Here is an 18,212-nt window from a genome sequence, read left to right on the forward strand (position 1 = left end):
TTCTGCTCGAGGTCTTTGCTGCACCCCTCTTCACTTTCTCTTGATCGAAGCTTTGCTCCCCCTCCGCCCACCCCCTTCCCCGTCCTTCCTCTCCTTACGTCTGCGCTTTCCATATCTATAGACGTGGCCTCTCCGCTGATGAGGGAACACTTACATAACAGGCCTACGGAGGTAAAGCCCGTCCCTCAGGCTGCACAGCCCGCTAATGATCTGTGCTAATCATCCGTGCCACAGTGGATAGCGTGAAGACACACCTGGCTGCTTTCGGGCACTGTTTTATGTTAACACACGAGGAAGGTTCCCTCTTTAATTTCATGCTCAGAAAATGCAAACAAGAAGTCATGACTGTATAATCGCTCCACACCTGAGCTCCTAACCCTGAACTGTGTATTATTGCAGGATGTGCAGCGCTCACAGACGGCTTGCATAACTCACTCTTTAAGGAACAGCGGGCTATAAAGCACAGCCAATGACCTGTTATGTGTTCCATGTGTTTTTATCTATTTGCAGCCCTTTTTTTTTTTTTCCTACCTGCAAGCTGCATGTTCCTGTTTTAACAGTGCGTCCATAAACACACAATTTCCAGTTATGGTTCCTGATGTCTTCCTTGTAATGGTGATTGTAAACATCAGCACTGTTTATAATCCCATTTCAGTGTCGCTATCCCTCGGTTACATGGGTAATGATGATCGCTTTGCTTCATATAAGCAGCGTGCTGGGCGAGTTTACTGTTCTGTGTTTATCGGCTGTCTGCTCTGCGGTTCATTGTGCTCTGTTAGACATAAAACAGAAGCAGGTGGTTTGGTAATGCTCAGCTTTATAGTTTGAATATGTCTCGTCATGAAGAGAGATGTTTAAAAAATTCTGTCGCTGCAACATGTTTAAAATCTCTGTTTTGATGATAGTTGCTCTCAAACCATCGAAATGTCGTTTTTCTCTGTCCGTCATGGGAACCAGGAACCTCCTTTATGTCCATTTCTCCACCGAACCACAGTGTGTGTTTCTGTGTGTGAGGATTGTGTGTTTGCACGCACCCGTGCGCACACACATTCACACTCTTGTGCATTCCATCTCTGTCTGCCGTCATCGCCCGGTGATGGGTGTTGCGAAATACGGGATGGCCCTGTGGTATCTCACACTCGGGTGTTTTGGGGTAATTCTCAGCCCGGTGCTGTTGACCAAGGGGATTTGGTAATGACGAGGAAGTGGAAGAAGCAGGAATATCAGGGTGCCAATGATGTCATGGCCTGATGATGAGGTCATTCTTCATTAAGAGATGTGAAGTTACATTTTCCATTGTTTAACAGTAATGTATCCTGACTGCAGTGTCACTTTAACGATGCTACAGATTCCATATCTTATGCCTTAATGCTTATTTTTCCCACTTTCTCTGCAGGGCCTGTACGTGTTTGCAGTGTACTTCGTCATGCACAACCAGCTGTGTTGGCCAACTAAAGCCAGTTACACAGTGGAGATGAGCGGCCACGATGGTCCAGATTCCAGCTACCAGGGAGGGGGACCCACCACTGTCGGGGGCGACATCAGCAAATCGACTCAGAATCTCATCAGCGCCATGGAGGAGGTAAACACATACTCGGCTATACTGATTTACAGTTTTTATCACCCTCATGTGCCAAACTCTCCACCTCTTATTCTTAGAAGTTTTGGTTTAGTTCCATTGCGCTTCGTCATACTCTCTTAACAATGGCCTTATCTCACAACTGAATGGATTTTATGATCTCCTGCTTGTAGATATGGCCTTCGTTTCTCTCGATTATAAAAACACTAAGCTCACAGTCTTCCTTGCTGAGACCTGGAGATGCAGCAAGGAGTCCAAATTCCACTTCCTGGTTCAATTTAAACCTGCCATAGTTGTGACATTTTGGGTGTGCTCACTTCTGGTTTCATCTCTGAATCATTCAGATTCACCTCCAGTCTTGGTTTGTGTTCAGGCAGTGTCACCATGCCCCACTTGAAAGATGGTGTGAGTAAAATATTATCTTGATAGCTCAAACTATGGAAATTAAAATATATATATAGTTGGAATTATCCTTTGAACACTACACTTCAGTCTTGGCTTTACCTTCCCTCGCCGTGTTCCACCTGACTCTCCTCCCTCCCTTCTTTTTCCCATGCCCTCTTTCCCATGGCTCTATTTGCCCATTCCCGCTGCTCCTCCACACATTTCTCACATCAGCTGAGCGTGACTCCTCAGAGAACATTCATAGTCACTCGTTTTTACAACAGCGACACTCCTCTGGCCCGTCTGCTTCAAACCGATTCTCGTTATGTAACATCTGTGTAAAACTGTGTGTGTAAACGGTCAGTCTTCATAACTCCCACGGACGCCCACATCAGCTCCTCTTCTGACCTTTTCTGTCATGCAACACACACACTGAACACGCACTGCTTAGACACACACATGCAGCAGTTCAGCTGCAGCTCTCCTCAGCAGCTTTGTCCCTGGAGAATACCCTATAAGGACTGAGCTGGTGAGGGGGAGAGAACGACGGAGAAGAAAGGGGGCAGCTTTAACTTCATTACTCCTGGGAACTCCTCCTTCCCTCTCAGTTTCTCAGTCTCTTTCCACATGGAGGAATCCAGTAATCTTGTTTTATTCATGAGAGCACACTCCATGATTTGGCTACAGCCCAGTAAGACAGATAAGAGCGCAGAGAGAGAGGCCGCAATGAGTGGCAGTGTCATTGTTAGATGAGTGTCGATTTGCAGAGTGGATTCTTTGAATGGAGATTGAAGTGTGTTTAGGAGAGATTTAGAGGAACGTCATTTTGGGGTTGAGGAGCTTATTGAAAGGCTTGAGTCATCCCCTCAAAGTGGACGCCACAGATCTGAGGTGCCTGGCGGTGCTTCATTCGCCCCACTGAGATGCTCTGAGCTGGTGGCAGCCCAGCAAGCCTCAGACGCTTGTACAACACACACACACACACACACGTTTATGCATGAACATGGACATTCATAATAAACAAACACAGCGTAAAACAGCAGGAGGTAATGGATTCACCCAGCTGTTGTGAAGAAGTGGAGAGTTACACCCAAACAGTGATGTGCTTGTGTGGTTAAAAAATCCCTGTAGTCGCTCTTTATTCCACTCTCTGCCGTCTTCTGTCCCATCATCTCCTTTTTGCTGCACGGATACATGAATAAAGCATTTTTTCCCCAGAACACTAAATAAAATGTCATCTGTCTAACTGTGCTGGGAGCACAAGTCCTGTGTTGTTCGGCTGATTTAATACGAAGCCCTAAACTACTAAACTACCCGAAACTATGACAACCAAGACCCACTGACCTTCCTCTCACCCCATGAACCCGGCGTGACCCCGTGGGTTGGCCTTAACCCTTCGGGGTGCTCGGACAGCGTGCACCCTGCCTGACCCTAACTCGTCACACACATGATTACACGGCTGACAGCCATTCTCTGCTTCACTAATCCTACTTATGTGTGTGTATTTGTGTGCGTGTGAGAGGCTTGATGATGAGGATGGTCGACCTGGTTTGCCCTGCGTCCGTGTGAAGGTTTTTGGGCGTTGAACAGCATTTTTGGTCAACTATGATATGTAGTAGCTGCAAGTACATTTACTCTCTATATAAGCTGCTTTACATGATAATGTGGGTTAAAGTTATTCATTCAGACTCAAAGCTGAATCCAAGTCAATAGCGACTGTAGTACATGCATGTAGCATGTGTGTGTGCTGATGTGGCTGTGTGTGTGTGTGTGTGTTTCAGGTGTCAGCAGACTGGGAGCGGGCCTCGCTGCGTCCCAGCAGTCAGCCCAGCAGCGTCTTTAAACCCAGTCCTGTGATGGAGACGTACGCCACCGAGGGAGGCTTCATCAACACCAACCTGGTCGCCGCAGACGAGGAGTCGCAGGAGTTCGACGACCTCATATTTGCCTTAAAAACCGGTGAGGATCCCACCAGCACGCACACACTTTCATATTGTTTTTATGGTGCAGCACAAGAAGTTTCTCTTCTCCACATCATTTTCGATTTGTGATGAGTTCCAAGTCCCATTATTCGACCTCAGAGACTTATAAAAATTACTGAAATGCATCCAGACAGTCACATTATATCTCATTCTTGGTGCATATTGGTTTTAGTTTATTAATTTGTTGAGGCTGCCTTAAAGCGGAAAGTCCCATTGAGGTTTAATGGAGAACTGACCGAGATAGCAGCAGTACAAACAAAGAAGTTTCTGGGAAATTACGCAGCAGTAAAAACACATGGCTGGAGCACAATATAATATTTAATTTCCTCTTCGATGTCAGCAGTGTCATCACAGAAAGGTGAAAGAGTTTCCAGGTTTTTATTTCTCTTTTGTTTTCCTGAAGTCTCCTCCAGCTTTTACAAGATTCGTTTGTTACATATCGAGTCTGTCGAGAAACGTCGCTTCAGTCCAACTGAGAGCATGAAAACATCGTGTTCTGTCCAAACTTTGTCCACAAAATATAAAAACAGAGGCAGTGTGTGCCGTGCAAAAGATCCCCACAATGCAATGTGTTGACCACAATACTTTTTTAAACATTCAAGGAAAACATGCTTCCAAAATAAAGACTTTATAACCAGGCGTGGCTCATGTGGCTGGAAGCAGAAAAATAGAGATGTTATGAGGTTATACATGTAGAGACAAGGACAGAGAGAAATAATATTGCCTTTCTATGTGTGTGTGTGTGTGTGTGTGTGTGTGTGTGTGTGTGTGTGTGTGTGTGTGTGTGTGTGCGTGCATGTACATCGTCATTCCTCTGCTTACCTTAAATCTCTCTGCTGCCATGGAAACCATTCTTCCTCTCTTGCCATCAATGTTTCATGAGCTGAGCATCCAAACTGCTCACTGATATATCACCAAGACACACACACACACACACACACACACACACACACACACACACACTCCTTACGCTTTCAAATCACTGAGTAATTGCTCCACAGCGTCCGAATGAGAATCAGGCCCAGCTGGACTGCAGCCAACAGGAGCTTCAGAGCGCCGGGACTCTCCTCTGCTGTTAATGTGAGACGCTGTCGGAGAGCGACCGACTCCGCTGGGCTCATTTTCACACACTGGAAAAATAACCACTGAGATGAAGCGAAGGTGCACGCGGAGCCGGCTGTCTCACCTCAGCGGTTAATGTGGATAAACTGAATTCTGTCACTGGTTAAGTTAACGCAGAATAAATGCGGCGATGTTCTTGTAAATCTAATCTGAGCCTCAAATTAGTTTAATCAGTTAGGATAGCCTCAAATTTAGAACGTACATCTTATTTATTCGGCTGTTTGGCGCTGCTCCTGCAGCATTCAAACATGTGAGTCTCATTGCAGATTAAGTAAACGTTATCCCTTCAACAGGTAGAAAAAAAGTTTGACGTTTGAGAACGATGAGCTCGACATATTCGACATTATCTCTTAGCTTATTAGCAGCATTATTGTCATTGTACAGCACTTATATAAAGCACGTTTTGATGTCAGAATTATTAAGGGTTAAGTTATTAACACCTTCCTTAGTTGCTATCAATAAGCAATAATGAGGAGATTATGGAGGGAAAACTCTTAGCTAATAGCCTAGCAGTTGTAGAATATGGTCGTGCAGAATAAGGCATTAATACGTGCTTTATAATGACTAAAAAAGAGTCAATATGCTGCTAATAGGTGTGCTAACAAGCAGCTAGTTGAAGGTGAATATGTGAAGCTGATGAGGTCAGACATCAGAGATGTATCTGAAATCTTAAAAACTTGAAACCTACATCAAACTTTACTTGGCTGGAGCCTCACAGCGTCTGTTCAGGGACCTCAGTGCAGCGCCGGTGTGTGTGCAGCAAGAACACATCAGATAATGCACAAACACACTGATGGTTGTAAATGAAAAAGATCATCGTTATTATTGAAGCTACAGTAAAGAGTAAAAACTAAGGTCAGGAAAGGTCGTTCACATGCAGCTGTCTCAAAATGTTTTCCACAACACAAAATTTTTATTCTCTCGAAAAAGAACTTTCTTCTGATTTGATAACTTTTACCGAACTTCTGACCAATTGGCAAAGAGCCATTAGGTACGCATGCACTGACCATAACTTGCTTATTAATACCTCAAACTCTGGCCAGTCGCCACAAAGTCATGTTGTGAACATATTCCTCAGCACACAGAATATATCCGCTGTTTATCCTCCACAGAACATCTGTTTTTCATGTGGGGTCTCTGTCCCAGATCACTGTGACACAGAAAACAGAATTAGAGAATACGTAGATCTACGTGAAACGATAACTAATGATTCTACGTCCACTTGAGACCTGCTAGCGTGCATCTAAGAAAAACAAAGTTTGTAACCATGGAGAGAGCCGAATTAAAAGTCCTTCCGAGCAGGTGTGAGTTCGAGAGACTGACGGGTGTTAATAAAGGTGGATTAGGCTGAAGGATAGTGTTACGCAAAGTCTTGGACGGAGACAACCTCGTATTGACTGTATGGAGACAGAGTCAGACCCAGAGGTGTGTGTTTGTCCGTGTGTGCGTGTGTCCCATCTCCAGTGGACAGTTGTAGCAGCGGGACATTCGTCTCTGGCTCCTGACCTCTCCCTGCTGGCCTGAGCCGGCGTGGCGGTCAACCTTAAATAGCCTTGAGGCTGCGGCAGACAAGCCAGGGAATTTATTGGCCCCCTCGCCTGCAAGCTCAGCAGAATGGAGAGATCATTCATATTATTCAGGGTAGCAAAGAGGCAAGTTCGCTAGATTTAATTAAGTCAAATCAGTTGGCTCGTCGCAGACCTCTGGCACGGCCTCAGCATCACATAACTGTCAAGCAGACACTTGATGTTTGCTGTGTGGACACTCGAATGCAACGCAAATGTGCTTAAAAACAACCTCTCTGCTAAACTTGGGTCAAGTGTTTCAGCTTGTCATGAGAGCATTTCTGACCTTCTCTGTCCACACGTGTCACACTGAACTTGTAACCTGGTTTGATCTGAGTCAGTCAGCAGTAGAGATAATTCCCTAATCACAATTACATAACGGGGCACCGCCTGACGGAGGTCAGCGAGTAGTGCTGTAATGACGGTCTTCACACTTCATTTGGTAGTGAACCATTAACGCGCACAGGAGCGCACGCCTACTCTGAGCACAGTACGAGTGAGAGCTGATCATTAACGCGCTGGTTTTATTGCTAAAGGGCAGCTTGTACTCAACACTCAGCGTCAGAAAGAGCCCTGACACACCTGAGCGCATGACGCATCGCCGGGCTGGACGCTCCGCTGGTTATGACACAGAAGTCACAGGTCGCCTTATTCTGTAGGCTACCGTTTGATGCACAATGCAAAGGACTGAACCAACGACAAGGAGGCTGCGTTTGGCATCGTTAGCGGCAACTGTCAACCCTTACCGACGCAGGGACAATTATTCAGTGTCTGAAATTAAGAAATATTGTAGAATAGCAGCTTAAACACGAGAAAAGTGAAGCACCAAAGCAACTTTTTTAGGAAGCAAGAAAGAAGAAGACCAGGGTCGCATAATTCTCTAAGTTTGTTATCCTGATATTGAAGATGTGAGTCTGGATCCAGACTTAAATTACATTTTTTTCTTGTTCAGTTTTTTGTTAGCTCAGTTAAAAATGTCACTGGATTGACACAGAAACTCGTCTGTTGTTTCTTGGTCTGTTGCCTCATTTTTCAGCCGAGCACAATGAACCCTGGAGGCTCTTAAGATGTCCTGCAAACAAACAGACTGAGAACATACTGTAACCCTCTTGGTGGATTTAACTATGATTTCTTCTTGCTGAATGCCCACAGCAGAGAATACACATGCCTGGGTGACCGTGGGTGGTGAATCTGTAGTAGCCTCAAGTATTTCTACATATGGAAATGTGATCTTGAGTCCTTACTGTGGAGCATTAGTGAGATTGTGTTTTCTGTTTTTTCTCCTTTGACTCATAATGACTTACTTTATTTCGCTGCCTACCTCCAGTCTGTCACTCTGCTCCATTTATTAGCACGACTGATCCGAGTGCAGCACGCTGTCTGATCATGACAAACAGTATTGATCACATAATACCATGTTAGCACTAATTGCACAAATGTGACAGATGATCCTCAGATGATCAACTGTGTGCATTTCTTCAGCTGAACTGATGAAACTGTGGATATCCGATGGTCCAACACTGTTCAAAATTCATGTGACTGAACTGCAGAAATCTTGCACACACTGCATAAAGAACTCGAGTTTGGTCATTTCCTGTTTTATGTTGACGGTTCACTCTCCTCTTGTGTCATGTGTACTTCCTGTCTTTGTTTTTTTCCCGCCTTTGTGATCGTTGATTGGTTTCACCTGTCCTTCGTTAGCCTGTCCCTGCTCTCCCTCCAACCTTGCCAGTTCATCTTTGTGCTGTGACCAGCCTGCCAGCCCGTTTCCTCGTGTTTTTGGGTTTTTGCTTTGTGCCTGTCTGGACTCCCTCGTCCCTGTAAGCTTTTGCATTTTGGTGTTTTATGCATTAAAATCACTGAACTGCAGCTTTGCCTCAAGCATCTGCATTTGGGTCTTCCCTCTTGTGCATCTGTTACCCCGCTCGTGCAGCTCTCACAAACACAAAGAAGATCATGTTTTTGGACAGATGCGTAATGCAGCTGTGTGTGTTTCAGGGACCGGCCTTAACGTCAGCGATAACGAGTCCATCCCTGGAAGCCACGACGGAGGGAGCGTAACCAACTCGCAGATAGTCGAGCTGAGACGAATCCCCATCGCTGACACACACCTCTAACCTGTTCACCTCACACACACCCCACGCCCTCTATTCTTCATATCAGAAACAAATTACAACACAGTATTTTTATATTATAAAATACTTTTGCACTAAAACAGTTTTTTGAATAGAACGTTTTCATATAGATGTTTGATACTGTATGTGATTTTTACTGTACATCTGTTTTTATATATATATATGAACCTATACATAAATGTTTTACTAAATTAATTTTTTTTAAAGTCCTTGATGGTTTTCTGAATGTATATTTGGATTTTTTTTTTTTCTGTATAGACCTAGAAAATGAGACGTGCCCTCAGCAGAACTGATGAGGATGGAAATTGTGTAACATTGTTAATAAATGATTTACCATATATTTTACATTTGGCTGTGCTGATTCCATTTTTCCTGCTCGTAATCTGTCAAACAGGCACTTCACTCCTGGACGGTGCCTCTGATGGTTATGTAAGTGAGTTGCTGTGGGGTCAGAGGTCACACGTTCATGGAGGATGGTTTGTGAGAATGATCGCTGCCTCGCAGGCCTTTCACAAACTGCACACTGACCCTCTGCTGGAGTGTGGAGAATACTTAAAATACTGTAAAATTTGAATTATACTACTCATGTTTGAATCAGCTTCACCGAGCAGCACGCAGCCAAGGCTCGTCTTTGATCTGCTCTGTGAAGAATCGGGGGCATGTGGGTCGAAAGTACAAGCAAATATTCCCCTTTTAACTTCAACAGCAGCTTTGAACCTCTTGGAATCCGACGTCTACTTGACCCCTGCGCCCACCTTTAACCTCCATCTGACATCGCCTCGACTGCTGCACTTGGCTCCTGGTCGCACGAGAGGCTGTTACTTTTACTGCTGGAGAGAAGAAGTTTGCAAGAGAAAACCGAGCAGCGGCAGGCCACGAGCGTGCTACTTGAAGATATTTTGACGCTATGGAACTGGCTAGAAAATGCTGTTTCTTTATATATCTACCTCCCACTGGTTAATGACTTCATTCTCCTTCCTGCAGGCTAATGGGGGTGAGACTGTAGAGGGAAGAATAGGAGGGAAGAAGAAAGTTTTTTTTCTTCTTTCACACATGAGGTATTTTTATTAAGGAAGTGAATCAGAGCCAGTGTTTCCTTGCTCTGAAATCTATAAAACCTATTGATCTCCCCTGTCTACAGAGGGAGAGGCAGCCTGGCAGGAGGTGCAGAACTCTTTGTTTCCCCTGTTTTTGTTTTTCTGTCCACCTCTGTGGCAATTTTTCACCACTGAGAGCAAAGCAGCAAGCACACTGTGGGATGTGTTCGCAACGGGGAGTCCCAGAAACACCTCTACCCTTGAACAAATTATACCTTCAAACACAACAATGTTCAGTGTGCACGTCTTCCCTGTTTTCTGCAATATGATTAAATCACTTTTGAGGCCCGTCTTCGAAGCGTCTTTCCTCTGGGATTTGAAGAAAAACAAAGAAAAAGCAAAGTCTTAAGTCCATTTAACATGATTCTTGCATTTCTGAGGGGCCTGTCTCATTGTTTACCTCCTTCTAAGAAAAGCAGTTAAGACACAAGCAATTAATTTTCATGCACTATTGCAGCCTGCCATCATGGCGACATTAGAGCTCAGACATATTTCCATTATGTATCCATTAGAGTAAACTGCATTGCCCGTAGACTGTGTTATGTCATCATTGTTAATGAGACACAGAGAAACCAACATCACTAATTTCTGAATAGTGCACAGAAAACTGATGTGCTGCAGAAGAAGCACCAAGGCCTCCAGACCTTTGGTTTTCTGATACACATCTAAATGAACTGCTGCTTAAAACCTGCTGACGACGGGGAAACCCAGAGCACATGGCATCTTTTAGTTATGTAATTAACCACAGTGTGCAGAAACAATCTTATCTAATGCTGGGGGTCAAGTGTTTGATCAGTAACCAAGCTTAAATTAGTTCATGCACGCTGAGAAATGGATGTTTGAAGTCTTCAGAAAAGCTCATCAAAAGTTGGGATGAAAAGAAAGACTGCTGCTAATAAACAGGATTTGTTCGTTGGCATAATAATGTAACAGGTGGTTGTTGGTCATAGAGGAATAGTCAGACCCTTATTCACTTTCATGCAAGACTGAGATGAGAAGATTGATACTAAAAGCTAAAAATGCTGGAGCCCAACGATGGTTAGCTTAGCTTAGCACAATTAGCCTGGTTCCACCTGCCACCCCCTGTAAAGCTCCCTAATTAACTCTTTATACTTCGTTTGTTCAATTCTTATAAAAAGTGACGTAACCAACAGTTCAGAGTCTGATTATGATAAGAACTTCCTTTGAAATGACTATTTCCAAGGTCAAGAATGAACCTTAGCTCAAGGATTAGATATGATGAAATGTGCGATGTGCTGTTGTGGAATTGGTTCTTCCTGAGTGCACGATGTCTGAATGAGACATTTTCAGGTATGTGAGGCACTGATTTGGTGGCTGATATAAAAGTAATAAAACTTTTCTGCAGGCACAGAGTCTCTGATGAGATGCTGAGAGGTTTAGTAAAAGTGTTCAAACCATCTAAATCGTCTCTCTTAGCTGTACAGTGAAAAGCAATTTAACAGGCACAGCTTGATGTCCCAACCCACCGGCCTTGGTCCCAGAGACACAAGACAAGAGGCAAACATGGGGAAGTCCTTGGTCTCGTCTCGTCTGTGCGCCCTCTCTATCTGTCTGTGCCCAGAGGGAACGCCGGAGATAAGACAGCAGACGAGCAGGCAACAGCTGATTCACGCTCTTTTCCAGTCTGCCTGTATGGATACTCAGATGATGACTGTGCACCTCCAGCTCTCAGTGAATCACCACATCCTCAACGCAAGGTTGTCAAACAGATTAAAGGAGGGAAGACAGCAAACACTGGGTGATGATAAGAGCTCAGGTTCTCATCACTCATGCCCTATGTTAAGAACTGTCTCTCTTTTTACAGCTCGCTTGGCCTCATTGGTGGAGTTATGAATGGGTGTTTTTCAGGAGAGATGAACGCACTTGTCTTTCACAGAGATGAAGTTACGCCACCAAACAATAAGAAATGGCATTGTGTTTATTCATATACTTTCAATGACGTTCAGCTAAAGTTTATCATGGAAACAACAGTCTCCATGGATTCCATCATTGTTTAAATTCAATGGAAAGGGTGTGAATTTCCGAAATGTGATAATGTCACCTTTTGACTGTTTTCACGCTTTTCTCTGCAGCATAATGAACGTAAGAAAACCTTCCTTGAATTCTTTAGGCTGTGAATAAGTATACAGTTTGGGTGAATATAAACTAGTCTGACCTTTTAATGGAGCATGCATCACCTCGTGTCAGACTACAATACAGCGTCCCAGGTCAACGCATAAAAGCCTGGCAGCAGCAGCCCTCATCAGCTGAATCAATACAGCCAGACAGCGAGTCAGGAGTCGCTGTAGTGCTGAGAGATGGGTAAAAGAAGGAGGCAGCGGCGTAACAAACAAGCAGAATTAATGTGTGCTACCTGTTGCTCTGGTTAACGTCCCTGCTTCTCTGTTTTCACGTCCTTAAAATGATCTGTGCTGCATATAATTTGAGCTTCTTGTGGAGGAAATGCACATGCACTCAGACTCTCACCGCGTAGCAGACAGCATCAAACCACTGTAAGCATACGTACCTCATTAGAAGTGTCATGGCAGTGGAGGAGTAATTTCATCAATCAATCAGCGCTCTCTGACGTCTGTCTGATAATCAATAACTTGCTTGCAGGTAATTTGAAGGGTATGGGAGCTGATTTTTAGAGATTTAACTAAAAGAGAATTACATCCCAGAGAAGACCGAAGTAGTAATGCATCAGATACGGACATACCTTACTGAGGGTGAGATATGCATGCATGACAGCCATAGCAAGATATTTCTGCAGGCACTGCTGTCTTCATTCACAGCCTCAGAATTGGTCAAGGTCAGATGTGGATGATTTGCACCTTTAGTAAGCATTTGTGAATCAGTGTATTACGCACATGGCGCTTACACTCCTAATACATTCCACATGCTCCTGTCAACCTTCCCTGAGACACCACAGAGCTAAAAAATGGTAGGACGCCGAGTCAGCACAAACTTTATTTATGCGTGCTATGCATAGTTGCATGATGGGAGGAGGCTAAAAGTAAACATGTTTAAATGAGAGAGAGCTTTTGTGCATGTGTTTGCATATGTTCGTGCTGTCTTTCCATCTGTCCACATGTCTGTGGGAGGAAAAAGACAATAACCACAGTGAGGACATGATGCAAATATGTACCTACATCAGTGTAAATGCATGCGTGTGTGCGCAGGCAAACAGTATGTGCTCATTATATGGCCCCTCATTAAGACGGCAAATGATGACCTTTCCATAATGAGATCAGAGCGTGCTTTTCTTTCCACCCCTCGACAAGCCAAAGTGACCCAGACCATCCGGTCATCCACCGTCAATTGCATCGCACTCATCACCGCCTCAATGTGTCTGACATCACCGACAACTCCTGGAGGGTATCCGGTGGCTTCAGCAGTGCCAGCGGAGTCACACTGCCTCAAAACTGTGTGTTTATTCTTGGGTGATTAGATGAAGACTTTGGCCTTCTGCAGCCAAATATGGAAATATAGCATTCATTAGCCTAACATATAATTATAAGACCTAGATCATTTCAATGGCAATGTTTTAGCGATCAAAGATACACCAAAACAGATTTTTTATAACCTGCCTACACAGAAGCACCCTTACAAATTTTGGTCAAAATTAAGTTTACATTGGAAGCTGAATTTTATCTGTTTTACTATATTATAATAATTGATTTTGCTATGGAAATATGTATATTTGGTCAAAACAGGATCTAAAATTTGCATTTGCAAAGCTGGAAGCAAGACGCCTAAGCTTAGCCCAGGTGAATGCAAGCTGGCAAGCTAGCCACAGCTCGCTAGCTAAAACTAAACCTAAATTTTGTTTATCTAATATCTGTAACTGAAATATATCCACTTTGATGAACAAATATTTTGTTCATTTGTTTTGCTAATTTAGGCTGTAGTGTAAAATCAAGTCATGCTGGAGGAAAAAAAAAAAAAAAACCCAGCTAAATTCCTGCTAACGTCAGCTAGCTCACTTAGCAGAGTAGCAGCAGTAACTTCCATCTAGTGTTATTTAGTCTGGTATTCATGTGATTTAATACCTTTAAATCACATATTTAAATGTATTAAACTATAAATAATGTATTAATTATCCTGATTTTAATCAGTGTAGTTGTGTTATTTAGCATCTATCGAAAACTATGGACTGTTTACTTTACAGTGAAAGGTATAAACCAACAACATCATCTGATTCTCCATTTCATGTTCGAACACATTCTAGCCATTTGAAATTAACTTAAGTGCTCCTGTATTAATGTAATGAGGTGCACTTGAGCCGTTGAATGCCGGCTATGTTTTGTAGGAGTCTGGCCTTCGTTTGAAGCTGCTGACACTCAGGTCAGATAACGTAACCTTTTGACTCTTTCCGTCCACTAACTCCAAAGGTCAGGCAGATTAAAAGAGAGCTCGTAGAGTTGTAGCCAAGAACACCGGAGCAAGCAGGGTGTCTTGAGCCATAGACATAGACATCATAGATCAATACGGCATCTTCATTGAAATGAGCAGGTTTATTGATTGAAATTGACGGCGGGGAGTAGCAGAGCGGCCCAGAACGACGAGCTCAACCGTGGTGGAGGAAAACGAATAACAAAGACAGACTTTCTCTTACTCAGCTTCCGTATAGCCTTTCGCTGTGTCTCTGCCACATTACAGTAGATACAACATGCTGTAGTTGCAGGCTGTAGCTGCTCTATGAAATGCGATTCTGCAAAGTGAAAGGCTACACTGTCCATGGCGGCTTTGCCAACATGGTCGAACGAGGGCCGTAAATGCTGGGCCGTACGTAGCCAAAGGGAGTAGACATATCATGTCTGCAAATGACACTCTGTCTTGTTCTCACTATGCCGTCTGTTTGGCGAGTAAACAACATTGTCTCCTGTGTGGCATGTTGCTGGTTGCTCTTATCTGTACTTATATATACAGATATATATGCCCATGTGTTTGTTTGTTTGTGTGCGTGTGCTCAAAATGTATGAGGGCATGCATGCGTTTACGCGTGTTTACACATAAGAGTGTGTGCAAATCACTGTATCGCCCTCAGTGCATGCCCGTGCGCCACTGTGTTACTGTATATATGCTTTCAGGTGATTGAAATTTGACACTGGAGCTGTACCCTGCTGGTTGCCATATAGTACATTCCCTCTCCAGCAGCCCGAAATAGTCATCACGTTTGGACAGATGAGTTGTTTTGCTGGAAACACAGTCCTCACTCCGAGCCTGAAACTCATCTCGCGACCCTTTTATCCCAAGTGTGCATTTGAATGAAAAAGCCTCACAGGATCAAAGCTGCGTGTGATGTAATTGCCTTTTTGTTTGCTTGTTGTAAGCAATGCTATGTCCCGGTGCAGGTCACGTCCATAGGACTGATCTCTGCAGGCTGTGTTGTCACCGCCACCATCACCACACCCAATCCTGCTTGAGCGTGCACGTGTCTGCTCAAAGCCAGTTGCTCTGTGTGCATGTACATAAAAGGGATTGTGTACATCTGTATCTATGCTATGAAGGAGAAGCTTAAAGTATTTCAGCGTTGCAAGCTATCTGTGGCGAGTCAGTACCAAACTCTCTAACTGAATCTCCCTCTCCGGCTCTCCCTGTCTGGCTCTCTCTCTCTCTCTGACTCTCCCTCATGCTCTCTCTCCCTGGCGTGCATTGCTCAGTCGAGCAGGCTGAGACCAGTTTTTGCTTATCACCCAGCAGTCGCTTTTTTCTGTGTCAGCTTCATACACGTGAGCGACAGATAGCTGCCCTGCTGTCATCCTCTCATGGCCATTTACAGTATTCTAACACCACTATCACCACCATGACTGCCATCATCATCATTGATATCATCTTCATAGTAATGAAAATGATCAGCGGCGGCGCCATTTTCTATGTTATCGCGTTCATTAGACCTGTTTCCTGCCACTTTAGTCACTATGTTTAATTTTCTAATCTCAGTTTGGTCATTTCAAAGTAAAGCAGGACGAATCGCATTGCCCCTCAACTGAATAAACGTTGCTTGCCTAGAGAGAAAGAGCACTTTCTGACCTCAGCGGTGAGAATGCACTCTATAAATACCGCAATCTAAGCACAATAAGTGGAAATGCGGGCCATCATGTGGACAAATATCACTTACAGCAGTTCTATTAGCATCTACAGGCACGCCTAACAGATAACAGCACAACCACTAAGCAAAAGAGGAAGGAAGCTGGGAGAAAGTTGCTGTAGTGAAAACCAGCGGTGACCTCAGTGGAGAGACGTGTGACCTTTCCAAGCTGAAGGAAGTGACACATCAGAGAGAGACAGTCATCATGTCACACTGGTTCCTCTGTGTGTGTTCAGCCAGTCACAGCTGGTTTGATCCAGCAGTTCTGCATCAACAGCAGCAGCAGCAGCAGCATGAGGCAGAGTAACCGGCCGGTCAGGCTCTGACCGCGTACCAGAACAATATCAGCTATTGTTGTGTGTCCGTAATGAAATGTCAAATGTAAGGCAGTCAGTGCAGGACCTGAGGGTTGGTGGCGGGGAAGCGGACTGACCAACCTGGAACAATGGACTTACTGTGACGAGGGAGAAGAGAACTCAGATATGAAGCACAAAGTGTAATTTTCATTAAGATAATGGCGGTATTTCATAGGAGGTTTGTATCTTCTCCACCATTCCCATGACTTCCCCCCAGCCACATGCTCGGAGTCTGAGATCTGCATCAAAGAGCTGAGGATAGACTTCAAAAGGAGGTTAAAGAACAAGCACAGGACGCCGACTTTAACCTTAAATTGCACCCATCCACCTCTTTCCCTCTCTCACCTCAATATCACACTGTTGATAGTACCTTGAACATCTTTACCAGGAAGCATTTATTCAGAGATAATGTGATCTTTTAATGTGCCGCGTGCTTCGTAGGTCATATTGTTTGCAGTCCAACACCTGTTGTTGCGCGTCGGCAGGCGTGAAGAACAACAGAGGGAAGCACATGCGGAGTGTGGCCTTAGTAGCATTACAGTTAGGCGTGTGGGTGTTTATGTATGTTAGCGGACCACAGGAATAAACCTGAAATGAGTACATTTCCTGTCTCACCGTGACTCAACTCTGCAGTGGTCATCGATGTTTGAATGAAAGTTATTTTTCCCCCAAAAAAATCAGTCATCCTCCAAGCCAAATTACACCTGAACGTGGCTGAGAACGTGCACACTGTCACACAGGGCAGCAAAATAACTGAAAAGATATCGGACACAAGATGAATGCAATAAGCTTGAAATATGTTCAAATAAGAGCCGTGTTCATGGCAACAAAACCAGACATTTTAATCCAAAACATGATCTTTTCCTCATCTTAACCAAGCAGTTTTTGAGCCTCAACTTATTCAAGCTTTAACTTTAGTCTCAACATCGAATTAAAAATTGACATGTGTGGTTTGAAATGTAAAGTTTAAACATGTCTGAGGTGGCAGAAACATACAATACTAACATTTACTGTGTCTATTGGAAGTGGCTCTGCTGTGCTGCTGTGCCTTTCTTTAAAGAGTCTCACATTAAACATCCAGCGCAAGTTCTCCAGTGGATTATCAAGATGTAAAAATCACATTCCTGCAACAGGGTGTTTAAAATGCTAAGATCACATTTAACGTTTACCTCATAAACATCCATATCACATATTGTGGTGTCGCTGTGAATAGAAGCTGGAGGCAGGCAGCAGCCGAGCACATGGCGAGCAGAGGGCGAACTGGTCAGAAGGCGATTGCACCGATGTGTGTCACACATTCCTCTCCGTCTGCTCAGCTCACAGTGACGATGAGCAAAGCACTCACTGCCTCAGCTCTGCTTATTTGGAGGGAAAAGAGACCGCCTGCCAAAAACTGACTCATTTAGATGAAATGAGAGAAGCCTTTTAGTCTCTCTTTTTTCTGGCAGCCGCTCCAAATGATTAAAATGAGTCACAGAACTGGAGCAGACCGGACCGGGCTGCCCTTGTCCCGAAGTGACTCTTGTGTGCAGAGAAAAACAAAGCAAAGCCAGCCTGTTTTGAGAAATGTGGACTTCTGGGAATTAACACTTAACACGTAACACAGAAAATAAAGAACAAAAAAGTGGCAAAGTGAATGAAAACGTGCAATTTTGAATGCAACAAGAAGACGGGTGACGCAGAGTTAATCAGGATACTTCACTGAAATTACGGCAGAAAAACTTACTTTTGCTCATTTGAACCAGTGGTAGGGAAAAACTCTGTGTGTGTGTGTGTGTGTGTGTGTGTGTGTGTGTGCGTGTGTGCAGTCAGATGTTGGTGAAGCAGAATGGGTGGAACATGTAAGGGCGTGGTCCAGACCCCTTTTTCCTATTGGCTGATGCCTGTCAGCTGAAACA

The 18,212-nt window shown here is 44.1% G+C and overlaps 1 protein-coding gene across 3 annotated transcripts in view; it reads left to right on the top strand.

Annotated features, from left to right (window-relative positions):
- Positions 1-9,112, top strand: part of adgrv1 (adhesion G protein-coupled receptor V1) — a 103,563-nt gene extending 94,451 nt beyond the window's left edge. For all 3 annotated transcript variants that reach the window (XM_076730479.1, XM_076730480.1, XM_076730481.1), the window contains 3 exons: positions 1,397-1,582; positions 3,745-3,922; positions 8,631-9,112. In XM_076730479.1, coding sequence (XP_076586594.1) covers positions 1,397-1,582; positions 3,745-3,922; positions 8,631-8,749 — 483 coding nt within the window. In that variant the 3' untranslated portion in view covers positions 8,750-9,112. The remainder of the gene's footprint in view (positions 1-1,396; positions 1,583-3,744; positions 3,923-8,630) is intronic.
- Positions 9,113-18,212: the final 9,100 nt, after the last annotated feature.

This window comes from Chaetodon auriga, chromosome 5 (genome assembly GCF_051107435.1).
Source record: "Chaetodon auriga isolate fChaAug3 chromosome 5, fChaAug3.hap1, whole genome shotgun sequence".
In the NCBI taxonomy this organism is placed as follows: Eukaryota; Metazoa; Chordata; class Actinopteri; order Chaetodontiformes; family Chaetodontidae; genus Chaetodon; species Chaetodon auriga.